The sequence below is a fragment of the Halictus rubicundus genome, chromosome 18, assembly GCF_050948215.1.
Source record: "Halictus rubicundus isolate RS-2024b chromosome 18, iyHalRubi1_principal, whole genome shotgun sequence".
NCBI lineage: Eukaryota > Metazoa > Arthropoda > Insecta > Hymenoptera > Halictidae > Halictus > Halictus rubicundus.
The window spans coordinates 8,631,089-8,647,655 of NC_135166.1; the positions used below are offsets into that span (position 1 = coordinate 8,631,089).

The 16,567-nt window shown below is 35.5% G+C and overlaps 1 protein-coding gene across 1 annotated transcript; it reads right to left on the reverse strand.

Moving 5' to 3' along the window:
• Window positions 1–210: 210 nt before the first annotated feature.
• LOC143362836 (trypsin-2-like) lies at window positions 211–9,885 on the reverse strand. The gene is made up of 7 exons (XM_076803316.1): window positions 9,698–9,885; window positions 4,835–4,964; window positions 4,130–4,289; window positions 2,838–3,043; window positions 1,468–1,673; window positions 1,182–1,239; window positions 211–714 (listed from the first exon to the last, which is right to left on the reverse strand). The coding sequence occupies exons 1-7, from the start codon at window positions 9,761–9,763 to the stop codon at window positions 584–586; spliced, it is 957 nt and encodes a 318-aa protein (XP_076659431.1). The 5' UTR covers window positions 9,764–9,885; the 3' UTR covers window positions 211–583.
• Between the last annotated feature and the right edge of the window lie 6,682 nt (window positions 9,886–16,567).

Genomic DNA, 16,567 nt, shown 5'->3' on the forward strand with positions numbered 1-16,567 from the left:
AAAAAATTGCATAGAAAAGGACCGCACAAAAACAGGTTTGACTGTATTATTATGTTCGTGCATCGTAATTTGTTTTGCGATATTTGGCAGTATTTTATAAAAGAGAGTAATAAGTATGAGGAAGTTTATCAGGACACAGAATGTTTAGTAAACATATTCTTTATTTAACAATCGTCTTATACAAGGAGTGCGACGTCGCGTAGAGTTAACACACGTTTATGTACATAGGACTAGATTACCTTAACTGTGTGCAACGAATCAACAACAACAATAAATTAATGATTTAACACAACGATAACTCTATGGTAAATGGTTTGTAGCTATTTACAAATATATCTTTATCATCCTGAATGTAGAATTGTTTAAGAATATGTGATCGATGAAGCTGGCGTATGCGTGTATGTATCTACATACTATATCTTAATACTGATCGATCTAGTTTCACCGATTAATCTTAAAACATTATAGATACTAATAAGTTCACGGCTCGGAAGGTGCTTGATCGTTTGTTTCTTAAGGTACTGGTTGTAAGCTACTGGTTGTGTCGGTCTGGTTGGTCAGATGTTTCGAGGCATGTTAGAAATTAGTGACGTGGCGGTGGACAGACGCATTCACCATCTAAATGATCTGTCAGCCATCCAAGGTAGTTCGTCAGTTTCGTATAGATGCCTGGGAATTTTGGTTTTGCGCAACCTCGACCCCATGAAATGATACCTGTACGGAAAATAATTTCAGTACATATTTTAGATACCTATCTTGTTTGGAATTTTGCTTTGCGTTCAGTTACTTCATATCGACGACTACTAGACAAGTTAACATGGCCCATTTAGGACTCTCCATCCTACAATTACTAAAATATGAAAAATGTTCTGGTAGAAAATTATTAAATAAATAAATAAATTCAAACTACTTCGTCTTTCACTTATTTCTTGTCCCTCCATGGAACAGTCGAGTGCATAAAATGCTATAATCTATTTTTGACAGGTCATCATTAAAATTTATTTTAAAAATGTGCAGTTTATCGTAAATAGACTGTTCAGCCAGATTAATTGTATTAAATTCAAATTATTTTTCCATTTTATATGTCCTCGAAGAATTTATATATTTTAAAAGCATACAAATCTGCAAACTTATTATTGCCTGTTCTAACAACTATTATAAATATTTATCGATGGCCTTACCTACTACTTCAAGATGTCCATATGTTCCTTTCACGTGAAGGGGTCCACCGCTGTCACCCTTAAAACAGCACATACCATTTTAAATAGATGTTCAGCACTCTTAATATTTAGTCATGTAATATTTAATTATGAATAATATTCTTATATTTTAAAATAAATTAAGCAACGCATACGTTCTCCGAAATTTAGTTTAGCAGAATGAAATTTGTCATTTCAATAGTTGTAATGCCCATTGCAAGAAGTCTTGGTCTGCAAAGGATTAATTGTGATTTGGCCAAGTACTTACGAAGCAAGCGTCACGTTCGCCTTCCAGATAACCAGCGCAGAACATGTTCTCGGTAATTCGTTCCTTCTGATATCCTGCCTGATCACACTCTTCCTGTGATAAAATTGGAAGGCTAACTTTCCGCAGCTCATTGCTTACAGCTTTATCCTCTCCGGTTCGACCCCAGCCAACCACTGTAGCCGTTGCTCCTGTGTAGTCGATAGCTTCTAGAAATAGTACGAAATTTGTTCAGCCTTTCGTTCCTAACCCCAACATTTCAGGAATAAGATTCTCTAATTTTTCTATGATGTTAGTATATACCGATATTATTATAATTATTTTAACATAATTATTATTATACTTGAGTATATACTTTTCTATAATTTTAGTTTGGGTTAAACATGTCGTGAACATCAAGCTTACAGACTCTTCACACGAAGATAGTCTTATACTTTTCATAGTTGTAGACATACTTTCATAATCTTATACCTTTTAATGAAATTCGAGAAAAATGGAGTGAATTAATTTGACAATTCCACATAGAGAGTTCTGTGATAGTTAAACGGAGATTTAAATATCTATACATAATGAGCTCTTTAGCGTTCAAGTTAATATAATATAAAGAGAAAAAACCATTCTATGTAATCCTTCATAGACGACGTCTGCGCACCGTACTGACTCTAAAGGAATATCTTGATATTTGTTACATAAAATCAAGCTTTACTATTTACTTTGCAGAAATCAAAGATAGTTATAGAAAATATCAGAAAGTCTAAATTTCCAGGAAAGTATGGTTATAGAAAAAGAAATTGGCAGTCGTACCGAAAGGTTAACAATCCCTAAGGAATAATTAAATCATCTTTCCTACAAATTTAAAGAATCTTACGAATTTTAATTGATTTAGGTGACACTTCTCATCTTGTTAGGGACTTTTACATACATACGTGGCATAGTGGTGAAGTGGTTACGGGTATTTCTGGTCAGGCTTCTCAGCATTTCTATTGTTAGCTGTCTACTACAGTAGCATAATGGAACGTTGAAATATGCTTTGATTGTAAGATCATGTTTAGCCTAAAGTATTTACAAAAAAAAATCAAATTTAAAGTATTTTTCAGAACCGATATCTATTTTTATTTTGCCAAGTTTTAATTTGTGCTTCTTTTCTAAAATTTTTTGCGTGTATGTTCCTCGACGTTTATCAAGCTTTGATTCGCATTCGTTCTCTGATATTGCCTCTACGCAAATCTTTTTGCTCGATGTTTATTAGTTACGTGGTCAATTCGTGTAATCGCAATGTTCTCGTCGCGTGTCTACAATCAACTGCTTAGGGTACCATTTCTCGTCTCTGTCCGAGCGATTGCGCAACTCCTTAGTGCAACACGCATACTTACTGTCCTCGGGTAAACACGCGGTTCTCACGATACCGTTCACATCCACGGGACGATCCATTTCGATGATAGCGATGTCGTTGTTGAACGTGTACGAGTGAAAGTTTTCGTGGATGGACACCGATTTGACGCGGCGAACTATCGCGTTTTTGTCCAATTTCGGACGGCTGCTGTCCGCCAGAACCAGTTTGATGCTCTTCACGTTGAATCTGGAAGCAGCAACTGTTCCTGTACACACGTTTTCATACAATCTGACATCGAGGACTTAAAGCGGCTCGCGGACGATACGATTTGTCGTACTTCACGTCGCACAAGTTGCAGATCGCGTATTTCATATTCGAATTCGAGAAAATCGAGTTTGAAAATTCGGCGAACAAGCGGCCTACTGAATAGGAATCGTCGGATCATGACCTACTGATTCTACTTCTTACAAATTGCACGCAAACTTGGCGGATCTTCGAAGTTGATTTTCTCAAAAACAAAGCCTCGAACGAAAAAAATTTATTCCATAGTTTCGACTTATTTTCTTATATAGAAACATCCCCTCCCCACCCCCCTCAACAAATTTTTCCCAGCTTATTTTAAAGTCAGCATGGAAGAATGTGGGTCAAACAATTAGGTTTCAGTGTCTTCATTTAACACTAATCCTACCAAGCACAAAACATATAAAAGTGAAACCTCTTATAGAAGGGAGAGATTGACTTGAACTTTGTACGATTTTCATTATAATATGTGCGTAAATGAAGAAGGAAATTCAGTACTGAAAACGTTTATATGATTTCAATAATTGTGAAATTGAAAACCCGTCTTTTTGACCGTGGTAGGTTCAGTGTTAATGATGCATTTATAACGTTCATGGAAAATTAATTCGAAACATAATTACATTTGTACTAGACGCAATTTCAACATGAATAGCAAACGTTTTCCATACCGTCAATGCATATGGTTTCAAGACCGTTATTTTAACAAGAAGTTGCATTTTCCGTGGAGCACTTTAAAGTTGAATTTTCAGGAGAAAATAAACCGCAGTTATTTTACTTTAATTGGTAGAAAGAGAATGCAGAAGAGAGAGAAATGTAGAAAGATCTATTTTATAAGCTAATATTGCTCTTGTATTTATATTTCTATGGAATCTGTGCAACTGTAGCAGAATCTTGACAAGGATGAATTTGCACGAACACTGACAACGTTTGTTTGATGTAAGAGTGCAGTGTTCCAAAAATATAAAAATTCATTTCACATGGTATTACTGAAGGTTTAACGTTCAGTGGAACATTTCTCATTTCGGTACCTACCCCTCCATGCAATGAGCTGCCGTGAGCACATGTCTCCGAGTGATTAAGCTTCCTGCGCAGTAAAATGAACCGCGGTTGCTCATGCTAACTATCCACGGATATTCATATACGCTGGTTACGTCTCCACCGACGATCCTTATTTTTCTTCCCACACCGCACACTGTAATCGAAGTATATTAATTCACATTATAATCGTTAAAGTTTAATATTCTCCAATAATATTTCTCAATACGTTACGATCGTGCAATTTGCTTAAGCAACTATTATTTACTATGATAAAAATTGATGTCGTGAAAAGATAAATTTATATTCCTTATTGAAGTAAGAATAGAAGATTTTTACATTTTCTTCAACATTTTTTAATATATTTAATATATTTCAGTATTTATTAATATATTTATATTATTAATATATTTTCTAATATAATCATAGTTTACTACTTAAATGCTATCCATTTCAAAAGAAAGTGATGTACGTAAAAAGACAAATTTATTTTCTTCGTTAAATCAAGAATGAACGATATTTTAATTGCAGGGGTGGATGCTGAGCTACCCCTATTATTTTTTAGACAGTAAAAATTTAACATTTGCTGTACAACAGATCAATAAAAAACCGTAAAATATATTTAATGAACGTATCGAAAGAAATACCGTAGTTAATGTTTTATTTATAAACGACTGTTTTCATTACAGCCACCTTACTTACCACAGTCGCTGCAGACATTCGGCCTCTTCGAAGACGGCGAACTGAAATCAAGTTCCGTTTCAGCATTCGTAATGTTATAGTGCACTTGGGCATTCGAGGCGCGAAGGAGTCTCTTATGGATCTGCGTTATCTGAAAGGAATATGGAAAAGTAGAGATGCATCGATTTTTATACAAATTTACATTTTCGTAGGAAAATGTCCCGACACAAAACTTCACTATGTTCATGAAATTTCAACATGATTTTCATTTAACGTGTTTCTCACACTCGCATGCACTGATAAACGCACAAAATCTGCGACTTGCATATATTGTATTTCAATTTAATATTATAACGTTGTTTCATCATCATTGTCCTGCAGAGCAATAAAGTGTTATTGCCGAATAACGTAAAAATCTAATCGTACTGATTCTCGCCTCCTACTGAAATAATTTCATTGGAAACATCCAAGGTTTTTGCAATCTTTAAGGTACAGTGGGTCCGAAAAGTATTTCAATATGAAATTTCTGATTTCTCGAGAAATTGACAACGTTTAACTTGTAATTTCGTAGAAAGCAGTAGTACAGCAATAAACGTGGACTCATTTTAAAGCTTGAAGATTCTACTGTAACACTAAAACACTAAAAAATTTGGAATTATGGTTAATAAAAGTAGAAGTCTGAAGCTTTAAAATGAGACAAGGATTATCATTGTACTATTTGTTTTAACGAAATTACCACTGTTTAAACATCGACCATTTCTCGAGGCTAGGAAATTTAGTGTTCAAATATTTTTTGGTATTAAACCCTTCTAATGTTTATAGTGCTCAGTGTTTTTTCCACTGTAAATCAATTTGTATATCAATTCAAAGGTCTTGGAAAATTTAAACTCATAGGAGAGTTATTATATAAATAGAATTATTTATAATGATAAATAATCTTGGCAAATTTCGCATTTAAATACGACACAGAAAATTTAAGCTAATTTAAAAGGTAGATCTAGAAGATTTAATCAAAATAACCACAATAATGCTATAAACTGGACAGAAACTCGTATCGAATACATCCTGGTGCCATTGATATTCATTTGATTGTCTGTCAAGCTCTCTTCTCTCTAAATTCAAGCACATCTCTCCGGTACAGAAGTGCATTCAGTCAATACTAGAACCACAAGACCCGTCAAAACAACGAGTTCTAAATTTAATTTACAATTATTCAGATTGTAACGATGCATTTATAGGAAATTATTCAATAAAAGGGCCTAGCCGAATAAGATGGTCAAAACTGCCCTTAGACGTTTTTCAATAATTAATGAACCATTCGAAAGCTGACCAAGAAAAACCCCTCTGAGCCAAATTTCAACCCCCTATCTTGCTCGTGAGGGTAGTTACAGGGTAAATTAGATTTTGAGCTTTTCCGTGCATTTTCCGCACTCTGATGATTCCCAAAATTCTGAAAAAAATGTGACATATTTTGGACCCTAAAGCGGATTTTTGAGAATTTTTTCAGATTTTTTGGATGCAAACTGTGGTCGTAAAAAATGAAAAACCTCAAAAAAATCGGAAAAATGCAGGTTTCTCAAAAATATGAAAACATGCTATTGAGCTGTTTAGTGCCCCAATAAAGTACCATAACAGGCAGTGTCCTCAATTTTTTTTAGATTTTTTCTTGTGGGCACTTTTTGTCCAGACAAGAAAAACCGAATTTTTTCGACGTTTCTGCTATTAGGAGGAAAGTTACACTTGTTGATTTTATCGCAAGTATATATTAAGGCATTTTTAACGTTATTACATTGAAACAAGTAAGTGTTTGACCTCAGAAATATGTTTTAAGAGAAAAATAAATTCTATTTCGTGCGATATATACCAGAATGTTCGCAACGTTTACAACATCGCCGGTTGGCCGAGCAGTCAAGGTGTCGGACTACGGAGCGTAAACGCTGGGTTCGAATCCCGTCGAGGGTAAAGTTTTTTTTTCCATACATCATCTTTATATTTTCAATTTTTTATTACATGGTTTATTCATGTGATTTTTAAAATATTTTTTTAATGTTTTAAAAATATTTAAGAAACATTTTTGAATAAAATATATGTAAATATAGTTTTAGAGTATCTATCACTTCCTCGATTCTCTAATTGTATATGATCTTCATTACGGTCCTCTCTAACATTCTTAATATTAAAATTCATTAATCTGGTTTCTAAGCCTTGCGTCTTCATAAATTAGGGAGGAAATGAGAAGAATTCTAAATAAATAACACGCAGCAAAGTATTGGTTTTTGTCCAATTGAAAGAAAAGGGCTACATACTACCACTATTTTTAAAGTGAGGTATCAGGTACAAATAAGCCTTAGCCATTCCTCTTTATTGTAACGTACATGAGGATGTATTTCCGTTTATAGTTACTTGATTGAAAACCATCATGAAGAGGGGAGACTTTTGTATTGTCGACAGAGGTTTTCGAGATGTTACATCTCATTTAACAGGTCTTGGATTCAGAGTTCTCATGCCTGCTTTAAAAGGTAATCGTTCTCAACTTTCGACGAAAGTGTCGAATTATTCCCGAAAAGTCACGAAAATTCATTGGGTTGTAGAGGCAATGTATAGTATACAAGGTCAAAAGTACCAGCTTCTACACAAACAAGTAGACAACGAAACCTTTCCAAAAATTGGACATAATTGGAACTGCAAAACGACTCCTTTTCAAACAGTATCCTCGGTAGATACTCTGGATTTTCCGGAAATGACAGAAGTAGATTTAAAAATTCTTTTCACGGAATCTTACCAATTTTCGCAAGCAATTTCTATATCTGGCGGAAATCGTGGACGAACACAATAATATAAATATTAATTTATTGCCTAATCCAAGAAAATAATATCATTAAATTCGAAGTCAAATCGGAGTAATATAAATAAAAGTTAGTTAAAAATGTTACCTCAATATTTTTTAAAAACATTTAAAAAATATTGTTAAAATCACATGAATAAACTATATAAGAAATTGAAAAAATAAAGATGATGTATGGAAAAAAAAACTTTACCCTCGACGGGATTCGAACCCAGCGTTTACGCTCCGTAGTCCGACACCTTGACTGCTCGGCCAACCGGCGACGTTGTAAACGTTGCGAACATTCTGGTATATATCGCACGAAATAGAATTTATTTTTCTCTTAAAACATATTTCTGAGGTCAAACACTTACTTGCTTCAATGTAATAACGTTAAAAATGACTTAATATATACTTGCGATAAAATCAACAAGTGTAACTTTCCTCCTAATAGCAGAAACGTCGAAAAAATTCGGTTTTTCTTGTCTGGACAAAAAGTGCCCACAAGAAAAAATCTAAAAAAAATTGAGGACACTGCCTGTTATGGTACTTTATTGGGGCACTAAACAGCTCAATAGCATGTTTTCATATTTTTGAGAAACCTGCATTTTTCCGATTTTTTTGAGGTTTTTCATTTTTTACGACCACAGTTTGCATTCAAAAAATCTGAAAAAATTCTCAAAAATCCGCCTTAGGGTCCAAAATATGTCACATTTTTTTCAGAATTTTGGGAATCATCAGAGTGCGGAAAATGCACGGAAAAGCTCAAAATCTAATTTACCCTGTAACTACCCTCACGAGCAAGATAGGGGGTTGAAATTTGGCTCAGAGGGGTTTTTCTTGGTCAGCTTTCGAATGGTTCATTAATTATTGAAAAACGTCTAAGGGCAGTTTTGACCATCTTATTCGGCTAGGCCCTTTAAGCAAAGTGCAAAGTCGCACGGTGGGCCAGGTTCCCAAAAAGCTGGATAAAATTCAGGTCTTTGAATTATACATTATTAATTACAAACGGAACCGTTTTAGAGTTTTTAGGGTCGTAGAAAAAAACTACCCCTGCTTTTCGACTGTTAATATTAGAAGTGAGACGCAAGCGAGACAGCAATATATTCACGCTTAACTATAATCTTCCTTCGTCTTCTAAGAAATTATAAACGACAAAGAAATTCGAATCATTATAACCGTAAAATAAATTGTAGTGCAAGGGGTTAAAGTCACGTTTACTAAGTTACATACTCGTCTGAAACGTGATCACGTCCATGCGCACGTTGAACGTTATATGTCTTAAATAAACATTTCAGCAACGATCATCGTTACGAATTCGAGTATCAGGTTATATTACTAGGCGAATTTTGCTTAAAATCTGAAATGGATTCTTACAGGTACTTAACTGTATTTTCAAATTTTTTCAGATATTCCATTAAAGGTGTAACATGCTATTGCATTGTCATATGAAGATATTGGAAAAGTGTTTGCGTGGAATTGTGTTAAAAATGTTATAACTTTTTCTTGGTGTGCATGGATAAACAAAAATTTTTGCATTGTTATGTGAACACTACTGGCAAGATTAAATCAAATTTTAACTGCTCCATGTTGTTTCTGTAACGGTAAACATGGAAAGCATAAACATAAACATGTTATAATAGTAGCAGTATATATGAATATTTGATTGCTGAATATTGTTTATTACTTTTTTTTTCTTGGGGATTGTATTCCCTTTAACATTACAATTTTTAACTAATTTACCGAAACTTTCATTTACATGTTCAGACGTATTTAATTGGAAGTTGCAGAAACCGAGAGTTGCAAAATTATAAGAGTATATAAACAGCTAATTAAAATCATATTGCAAATCAACAAATTTTTTTATTTTTCTATAAGGTAAAACACTCCCAAAGGTAGTTTTATAAGGAGAGTTTTTTATTCTAGTAAAAAGAGAAAATAATATCACTGAAACCGTCCTCTTTGTGATAAAAAAAACTGCACAATTAAGGCAGATACGAATATTGGTCCATTGATTCTGGCCTAGCGTGCGGCGCGTGAAAATGAGATGCACAACTCACCGCTGGGGGCAACGCGTAGCTGCAGCAGCATATCCCCAGGAGGATGAAGAAGAATTTTTGTAGCATTGTGGACCGACGAGTACGGTAACGGTATTGCAGCTCGTATGAACGGCCGGTGTCGTGGTTCGACAGGTGGATCCTCTGAATTTCGATCTGCGACCGGTCGCCCGGATGGTGTATCGTGCCCGTGCCGGAGCTGGGGCGTGAAAACTCTAAAAGTGTCGCGATCGTTTTGCCGTTTTATAGTAAATTATAACTATCGAAGGAACCCGGTCGGTGGGGATCGTCAACCTTGAGTGGTGCGATTGCATTGGCAGATGTTGCATGTGACAGCTTTTAAATCAGTCGTCGGTGTCCGTGTACACGCGGCGTTGTCTCACCTGTACAGAGACCACCCACACCACGGACACAATAGCAAAACGCTGATTTGACCGTGTACAAACACCGAGGACCGTGGCTTCGCTTGTCTCTTCAGTCGAGCATAGTCACCGTCAACGAGCAATGTCAACACGGATCCACTCCTCTCCCCCTTCTACACCTTCGGTGTCCTTCGTTTGCTATTGTTCTTCATCTTATTTCACGACTTACAGCTCATCTCCCCCCACCCCTTTCGGCTCCACCCTTCCCTCTACTCGGTTTTCCAGATCTAGTTGACTGGATCAATGTCACTTTCGTCAGCCGAAAGCCTTCGGGCGCTTCCAGCGAGCCTCTTCTGGCATTGTTCTTCGTCGAACGATGGACCGGTGTCACAGATAGCCTGTCGGAACGCGCTGATAGGTGGAGCAGATGGGAGAGGAGTGGAACCGCTCGTTCTCGTGGTTGTCGACGATCGTGCGTTACATTTTTGTCGAGTTCGAGGATTGAACGTTCGTGCTTCGATCCGACGACGCGATGGGATCCCGGATGCCCGAAGACGAATAAGACACCACTAGGAATTGACTTCATGTTGTTAAAGTTTGGGAGATTTGTTCCGAGACCACCTACTTGCACAGTGGATCCAGAAGGTGTATAAACATTCGTTTTCGAATTGAAATTCTGACAATTTCGTTGCAAACAATGGCACAACAATAAACTTAGTCTCATTATAAAGCACGAACCTTACGAAGCATACGAACTTGTTGTGGATTCAACAACGAAAAAAATTTTTACAGAGGTGTCGATACATTTTGAGGAAAAATGGGTCTTTAGTTTCTGCTTCAGTAGAATCATTCAGTTTCAGTAGAATCTTCAAGCTCCAAAATGAGTCCAAAAAGTTCGATTGTTTTTTAAGAAATTAGAATAGGTTTAATATCGCCAATTTCTCGAAAATCGGAAATTTTATGTTCAAATAGTTCTTGGAACCACTGTACGTTCGTTGGTGTCATTCGTGACGATGATAGTCGTCGTGGATGCGATATTTAATGAACTGAGACGCATCAAATTGTTTGAATCTGACAAGCGAAAATAGATGAAGCATTATCATAGATGGAAGGCGAATATAAAATGATCGAGAATTGAGTTTACGTTGACGAAGTTTATAAGATTTATTCGAAGAGTCCGAATACGTTCGTTAGTATCATTCATTTCGATCACAGTCTCGTAGCTGCGATGTTGCGCGACTGCAATGTATCAATTTCATAAACTTGAGAAGTTCTTTAGAAGAGAGTGAAAGCACTCCCATTTTTTATATCTAGTATACTATGGGATGCCTGATTTCTTCCTGTTTGCCTTGTAAGATTGATCTTTTAAAATTGTGAGATTATTAACCCTCGGACTCCTGCGAGTTGTAGGCCTATGCCGAAGTCAATTTCTGACCCACGCCGACATTTCACTACAGTTAAGTGATGGCTCGGGAACGGCTTTCGTCGTATTTCGGATGAAGAACAAGAAGAGGGGACTGCGAGTTTCTTATTTCGAAATAAAAAGCGTCGTCTTATATCGGAATAAAATTGTACACATTGACGGTCGCTCGAGCTTATCCCCACCGCGACAAGTCACGAATGACTCCGGCATAGCATACGGAGGGTTAATAAACCCTCTTGCGGTTGGCGTGGTTAAACCACAACTTTGAGGTTGACGCTTTTCTGAAACATTTTTCTTGGAGAAGTAAACCACACGTCAAAGTCTTATATAATGGTTTGAAGTGAAAACGTGTACTTTGATCTTTAAATTATTATATTATTTCTTCCCAGCTTCAATGATCAGTATGATTTGGTACAGTATTTACAACATTTTTGTGTAATGTATAATTTTTATTTTCGTAAAGATCCGAAGCTTAATGATCTGACACGTGAGCCTACTATGTTATCTACGTACTTAATTTTCATCTATATTTTCCAAAATTTTATTGGTTTTGGTTCTTCCGTCTTCACGGGTGCATAGGTATAGTTGTCACAAGATGATCCATACAACATTTTTAAACAGTTTACTGAATTAATTTAACTTAAGTTAATTTAACTTTTGAAAAGATTAAAGACTAAAAGAATAACAATTCACTTTTTGTTCGTCTTTCCGCTAAATCGAACATGTTTAATTAGAATTTCCCCGTGTTCCCTCGTTACGTCGAGCGGAGTTAGTTTCATAACAAATTTTTAGAAAGTTCAAATCGCGTAACTTGAAAATAATTTCTTTCGACTTCGAGGCGCGAGTAGTAAAAGTTTTACTATAGGTGATTCCAAGAAGTTCGCGGAGTTAGAGCAATATTACTAGGTTGCTATTGCGGTTTGAGAATCGGGTCAATGTAATGGCGGCGGGTCTTCAGAATTTGTAAGGCCAGACCAAACATTTAACCAACAAGCGTGGAAACGATCGTATCATTGTTTTTCTCGCTCTCGTCGCACTACTCGTAATCCCATTCGCAACGACGCTCCCTGTTCTACTAATTACACGTCTAATCTGAGCGCCACGAGATATCGAGATAATTGGTTGATTAAATAAGCCAGATCATCTCATATAAATTTGCGTTGAGCACATAACCTTGCTTGGCGATTGAAGCCGATCGCTGTAGGGTTCGTAGAAAGTTCAATATTTGTTTTTATCATTATTTATTTATTACGCCCAGTTTTCTCAGCCAGGAAACGAGATCGGTTTACATCTTTCTTGCGTACTAACATCAATTTAACAGTTATAGGCAAATAAAGAGAATTTATGAAAGAGTATTTAAAAGTGATAAAAATTTATATATAAATATTTAAACACTAATTTTCCGATTCTCGAGAAATTATCACAGTTCATCGACAATTTCTCGAGAAAGGGAAATTGAATACTATTTACTATTCTATTCTTAATCTACACATTTATTAGTTTGTATTTTCTATTATTATAGGAAATTTACAATCTATTTGTAGACTGCAAATTTTTGGCATTTGTGACGAATTCGAGGTGAAATTTAAACTAGTAGGAAAATTGAGATAATTTAAGAATGTCGATATATCATTTTCAGTGTGTTACAGTTATCAAACAGAGGAAGAACTTTCTACATGGCCTCCATTTTTTACATATATATGTATGTGAGCTAACTAAATTTATTTGAAAGGGTACTGCAATTACTATGAACTGTATACTGCAGCCCGTTTGAGGACCGAGTGGGTCGAACATGCATGTCCTTTTTCCTGTGAAAGTTTAAATTTAATTGGAGTGCAAGTAATTCACATTATAAATTTATGGTAGCCAACGGATCGTGCATGATTCTATTTTCCTACTCTTTTTCTGCAAACCAATCCACAGTAACAATTAACGAGCATATAAATCGATGCAGAGTTGAAAATTTTACAGTAATATGTGTTTGTTATTTCAACTTGTTATTAGCATTTAAAATAATTCTCTGTTTATACTGGCTCCAAAAAACTATTTGAACACTAAATTTCCGATTCCGGAAAAATTGTCGATATTAGGACTAAGAAAAAAAGAAGCCTTGAGCTTTAAAATGAGACTAGGTTTATTGTTGTACTATATTCTTGCCATCACGGTCTAAATCGGAGATTTAGTGTTGAAATACATTTTGGATCCAATGAAATTTATTGGTCCGGGAGGGCGATAATAGATTCTGTCATTTATTATTGACGACGATTGCCAATGTGCATCTACTACACTTAGCGTTTTGTGCCATAAAAGATACGATACACATGCACGATTTGAAGAACAAACATGCCAGTACACTTGCATCGTTAAATGATGTTGAGAAACGCCCGCGTTTATCGGATGGTGCTGTAAGATGCGAGTAAAAGCGGGAGAATTGCCAATGTGCAGGAAAGTGTTGGATAATTTATGCGTATCCTCCTCTCGTAATGGCCACCGCGTTTCTCAATGTGTTTGTTGGTTTTGACCCAATGTTGATTCGCAATATCGAAGCTCAGTATATATTTGAATGTATTCGTACGTGATTTATACTAGTATGTCAACCACTTCCTGATTTTATAAATTTCTTTACTGAGAAAAACTGGATAACATGATTTCTGGAAACGTTTGCCGATCGTGTTCGATGACAAACATCTTACACATTTTACTCAGTTTGAAATAAGGAGTTTTATATTTCCGTATTTGTACATATAATTTAATACTACTGTTTGGAAATTTGTGTAAAATATCATATAAAGTTTAATCATAATAACACTAGAAAAACCAAGGGGGCTGAAAATGACTTGTATGGCATTTCTTATAATCATTACTCATTTTTACTACATTTTGTTTTCTAAAATTTTGTATGACTTTTTCTAAAATATGTAAATAATTAATTCTGTAAAGCATGCATAGACCGAAATGAGTCAGGTCGTTTCGACCCCCACGAAACGTAGGTAAACTTGTGATTTTTTCGTTCTTTTTTTAATTTCTTCATATTGTTGCATGGCCGCAACAAATCTTCGCTTGTATATAAAAACATGTAACGCTTGTATATATTGATATGTTTCTGTTTTCGATGCTCTTGGAATAAAGACAAAACTTAGACTATCGCCAATATTTAAAAAGGAAGTACGTACATGTTGTAATATTTTATAGGAAATTTTTAAATGTGGCAATTTCTGCTAGGCATTATCTACGTCCATACCAGACAGTATAATATTATAATAAATTCATTTATTAATGGAAACCACTTGTATACACTGCAACTATATCTGAAGATACAAATGAACGTTTCATAAGACTGATCTGTTAAGTGTTTTTATAAGAAAAAGAATCAGTTCAGTCGTCAAAAAGACAATAAAGATACTCGTTGACTCGTTGACAGGATTACCATGTACACAAGCCGAGTTATCGAAGTTCTAGTTAATGTTGGCAGAAACGATAAGATGATGTAGGACAGAGGTGTGTATCTTACCTGTAACCCATGACAGTAGGTCAAGGTATATGGGTCACATTACCCTCATGCGGGTGGGCCATTGCTTTGTTGTCACAACGTATGAGTAATGTTTTCAGAAGCCTTGCCTTATTTCAGCTTATCACCAGGGTCAGATCGTAGCCATGATTTCGGCCTTTTTTTTCAGGGGCAAGATAATTTCCGAGTCGCCAACTGTAATGCCTCGTTATGTACACGAAGAATTATTGTTACAACGATCGAATTCATAGTAATCTTTAGACAGCTATAATTGCCTTGTAGATACTCTAGCAGGTAGACCATCTCCTTACACGTGTAGGTTGTTACATGTAACATACTTACAATTGAAAGCGTTTTATTCCTTTCTGGTACATATAAAACTATTGTTGTTGTTATGCGTAAAAAATTCAACGATACATTATGTTTGCTCGTGGAAATTTCCATTGGTAATTCCAGTTTATTTTTTCTCATAGTACCTGTCACAGTGATATTCCGACTTTGACTCAAATCATAAGGTATAAAGAAATTATCACATGTTATATTACGTCCTTTGAGTTGCTTTATAAAATCATGTAGTGTAAGCGACCCAATTACTGTGGCTACATTAATTATACTTATTTTTAAAGCATAATGAATATTAAAAAAGAGATATATAACATATTAACTGATTTTAATGAAAGAAATTTAATATCTCTTTCTTAATATTCATTATGCTTTAAAAATAAGTATAATTAATATAGCCACAGTAATTGGTGCCCATACAGTGCTTTACCCTAAAACATGAAATTCTTGATCTTTTTTGGGTCGTTATCCCGGTAATTTGCCTGTATACATATTTACATATTATTTGCATATGAATTTTCATATTTTGCAGATTTGCTTGGAATCTATTAGCGAAACAGTGCGGGTCCGTCGCAGTCAAAACAAACGTGACATTCGATCGACAAACAAGCTATAAATCGCGGAGTCTCCACATAGGCTCTTAGCATATTGAGTTTCGTTTATTTACTTATTTATTTTTACAAATTTTGCTGATGTTTTTGCATTGCAGGTCACAATGATTCGAACATCATAAATGTAACAATTTTTATTTCACACTTATGCAATTAATTTTGCAAAAGACTCGTACGCTATTCTAAGATACGCATAAAAATAAGAAAAGTCAATAAATTTGATTCCAATAAGATGGTACTTGAAAAAGTTATATATCCAGCTGGGTCACGCAGACCCGAAACACCATAAACGGGTTAACCCTACATGACTCCAGCGAGTTCTAGGCCTATGTCAGAGTCAATTCTGACACGCGCCGATATGTCACTGTCACTATAGTATTCTTTCGATATAAGGCGATGGCTCGGGACCAGCGTTCGTCGTGTTTCGGATGAAGAAGAAGAGGAGAGGATAGCGATTTTCTTATTTCGAAATAAAAGGCGTCATTTTGTATCGGAATAAAATCGTACATATTGACGGTTGTTCGAGCTTATCCCCACTGCTACGGGTCACGAATGACTCTGGCATAGCATACGGAGGGTTAATCGGCAACTTCCTCAGGCCACCACGAAAGGACAAACTGGTTTCGC

Coding starts and splice junctions, on each gene's coding strand:
- LOC143362836 (XM_076803316.1), bottom strand. CDS start 9,763: ATGCTACAAAAATTCTTCTTCATCCTCCTGGGGATATGCTGCTGCAGC. Junction 4,965..9,697: donor GCTACGCGTTGCCCCCAGCG/GTGAGTTGTGCA, acceptor TATTCCTTTCAG/ATAACGCAGATCCATAAGAG. Junction 4,290..4,834: donor GAATGTCTGCAGCGACTGTG/GTAAGTAAGGTG, acceptor CTTCGATTACAG/TGTGCGGTGTGGGAAGAAAA.